This window comes from Rattus norvegicus, chromosome 1 (genome assembly GCF_036323735.1).
Source record: "Rattus norvegicus strain BN/NHsdMcwi chromosome 1, GRCr8, whole genome shotgun sequence".
In the NCBI taxonomy this organism is placed as follows: domain Eukaryota; kingdom Metazoa; phylum Chordata; class Mammalia; order Rodentia; family Muridae; genus Rattus; species Rattus norvegicus.
Window position 1 is genome coordinate 208,124,383 of NC_086019.1, and position 3,160 is coordinate 208,127,542.

A 3,160-nucleotide genomic window follows, 5' to 3' on the forward strand; every position below is an offset into this window, starting at 1 on the left:
GTTCTTTGGGCTTTGCCTGGATCTGTGGGTAACAAGCCTGGGGATCAAGAACAGAGCCGAGCCAGAGGGCTCTGTGGAGGAAGAATGCTGGCTCCAGGGAGCCCCAGTTTGCCAGTTCCATGTCATTAATCCAGGTTGGTTTAAAAGGCAGGAGGCAGTTATGTTCATGCAGGCTGTTGATCCCAGCACCCAGGAGGCAGAGGCAGGCAGATTTCTGAGTTTGAGACCAGCCTGGTCTGTATACTAACTTGCTAGTTCCAAGCCAGCTAGGGCCACATAGTGAGACTTTGTGTTTAAAGGAAAAGGAGGAAGAAGGGGAGGGAGAAGGGGAGGGGAACTAGGCTTGAGAGAGGGATTTAAAAGCCAAGAGCATAACCCCACCACCACCTTTCCCAGCTTTGAAACTGCACCAGGAATACTGGTCTGGCCCCTGAAGCCTGGTCTACAGAGAGTCCCAGGACAGCAAGGGCTATGCACAGAAATCCTGTCTTGAAAACAAACAAACAAACAAACAGAAAAAAACACAAAATTAATAAAATGTAATTAAAAACAAGCAAGCAAACAAGCAAACTGGGCTTAGTGGTGCACACTTTTAATCCCAGCATTCCAGAGGCAGAGGTAAGTGGATAGGAGAGGTCTCTGAGTTTGAGGCCAGCCTGGTCTACAAAGTGAGTTCCGGGATGGCCAGGGCAACACAGAGAAACTCTGTCTCTAAAAAATACAAAAGACAAACAAACCCAATGACCTTAGAATTCTCAAACCTCAGAACTCCACAGTCCCTAAACCGTGAGATCCATCCACAGTCAATCCACCACCTCAGGACATGGTGTCCTCACCAGCAACAGGGGCCGGTGAGCTTGGTCTTTTGACCATATAAAAAGATCTAGGGAGGAGGGAGGTTCTTAGGCAATGGAATGGAAGGGTCCTGGGAGTCTACTATCACTTCTGCTCTTAGAAAGCCCCTCCCTCATTTGCTCTAATAGATAATTCCTTGTAAGAAAAAACAACTCTAATATGAAGCCTGCCTGAGGAGAAGGGGGGGGGGGTTTCCTCCCTCTCCCAGTACTGGCGTACTGGCGTCCAAGGTAGAAGGCATGCAGCACCCCCATCTTTGGCATTCCCACAGTCAGAGAGGCTTGGACAGGAACTTGGTGTCTGTCCCTCTGCCTTTTGGGGCTTGTCCTTCAGTAAAACCTTGGAGGAAGAGATTTACTTCTGTCACAGGCCCTACCACCTGGCTGGCTGCCTGCCTACTTGACACAGACTTTGAGCCCCTTTGCAGGAACACAGCCAGGTGAGGAGTCAGAGTGGATACCTGGCAGGTGACCCGAGAAGTGGGGTAGAGGTAGGACAGATGTCTGGTGAGCTCTCAGGCTTCACACCAGGGCCACAGCTCTGGGCCTCACTGCTCTGCCATTGGAGACAGCCAGGCCTGCCTCCCATCGGTGGCAAAGATATACATAGCGTGCTGTCCCTGCTCCTAGGCACAGGACAGGAGGGCTGTCTCAAGACACTGTGGTCCAGCGATGGGGGTTGTCAATGAGTAAACAATCAATGGTCCTTGGAATCCACTGCTGGACAGATGGTATGTGGGTGGGAGGGGACAATGAGACAGCCACCCTAGTGGACGGAGCAACCTCTCAGATGTCCAGGAGGTGCTAACTAGGGAGTGAACTCTAAGCAATCCCCACCAGCCTATCCTCTCGAGAGCCACACCCAGCAGCAAAAGGTAGCCAAACCACACCCAGAGGACTTCCTGACCTAAAGAGACTGTGATCCCCACTGGCAGATGACAGTTCATTCAAAGGCACTTTGAATGTCCTGGGATGTGGAGAGGGAATGACACCGGATAGGAGACCCGTTCAATTCCACCCTTCCACACATACGCCCCGGTAGGAACTACACGGACCACACAGTTGTTAAAAAAAGTTGGCACTGTTTATTTGGGATGAAAATATGGTATAAAAAATATTAACACGGAATGGTGGGTTGAAAGCAGGTAACCAATATAAATACGGTCCAATAAGTTAATGCACCCGCACAGCGGGGCAAGGCTCAGCAAGCACGGGAATATCTTCGGTGAAGAACAGCGGCGGCGTCACCCGGGGCATCCTCTGGGCTCCTGGGCCCCTGGACTCCGGTCTGATGCGGCAGCGTAGGCTGGTTCCCGGCTCGACTACTCCCGTGGGTCTCTGTAGGGAGAAGACTGAGTCAGGAGCTGCCCGGGGTGCAGCCTTTAAGTCTCCAGGTGGGGCCAGCAGCTCCTGCCATGCGTCCCAGGTCCCCTCTCCAAAGGATTCCATAGGATTCCCCCCTCCCCCCCGCCCTGGCTTTTAAAATCGAAGTTTTCCCCGCTGGGAGGCTTGACCGCCATCCACTCACCCCCGTGCCGGGTACTCCGACGCCGTGGACGAGAGTGGTACTCACCACGGACCCAGAGCTCTCCGCCCTCCGGGCGAGGACTGCGTTTCAGACGCAGAATGCTGATACCTGAAGCGGCGAAACTCCTCCAGCGCCCGACGGTTCTGGTAGTCGATCAGCGCCATGGTGATGGCCGCGTTCCAGCAGCTCTCGACTGTGCAGCGGAAGTCGATCTCCTTGTAAAAGTTGGTGACGATGGTGAAGTACACGTACTTGGAGGTGTGCTCCACGCAGTCCACCTTGAGGATGGAATGGAAGTACAGCTCCTTGGGCCGATCGCTGTTGCCGGAGAAGAGGCGCAGGCGATCGGCCGTGAGCACGCAGCGCTTCTTCTTCCAGACCTGGAACAGGCTGTCGCTTCGCTTCTCCAGCTCGCCCTCGCAAAGAATCTCATCGGAAGTCTTCACGGTTTTCGAAGCCATTTCGAAAGCTTGCACCAAATGCGCTCGCTCTGCTGAGGGCCGCGGCCCCGGCGTGGGCCTTATAAGGACTCCGCCCCGAGATCTAAGACACGCCCCGGAGTCGGGCACTCTCCTGCCCAGGCAAGCTCCGAGAGCTGCCCCCCACCAACCGCCCTAGGCTGCCCCTTACCCATTGCTTGAAGCTACCGCTTATCGGAGGACGGGGGGTGGGGGGTGAGAATTGCTAGGCGCCTCTCTGACGGGAGCCCGAAGCCTTCCCTCCAGTCCCAACGTCCCAGCTGCCAGGTGGAGTGACTTGCGGTCCCCTCCCCGCCCGG

General features: G+C 54.8%; 1 protein-coding gene across 2 annotated transcripts; it reads right to left on the minus strand.

Annotated features, from left to right (window-relative positions):
• Positions 1-1,919: 1,919 nt before the first annotated feature.
• On the minus strand, positions 1,920-2,859 carry Phlda2 (pleckstrin homology-like domain, family A, member 2). 2 transcript variants are annotated; one of them, NM_001170480.1, is made up of 2 exons: positions 2,491-2,859; positions 1,920-2,192 (listed from the first exon to the last, which is right to left on the minus strand). In NM_001170480.1, the coding sequence occupies exons 1-2, from the start codon at positions 2,841-2,843 to the stop codon at positions 2,177-2,179; spliced, it is 369 nt and encodes a 122-aa protein (NP_001163951.1). In that variant the 5' UTR covers positions 2,844-2,859; the 3' UTR covers positions 1,920-2,176. The 2 variants fall into 2 exon arrangements, with proteins under 2 accessions (NP_001163951.1, NP_001093991.1); NM_001100521.1 differs by having other exon boundaries at positions 2,428-2,859.
• Between the last annotated feature and the right edge of the window lie 301 nt (positions 2,860-3,160).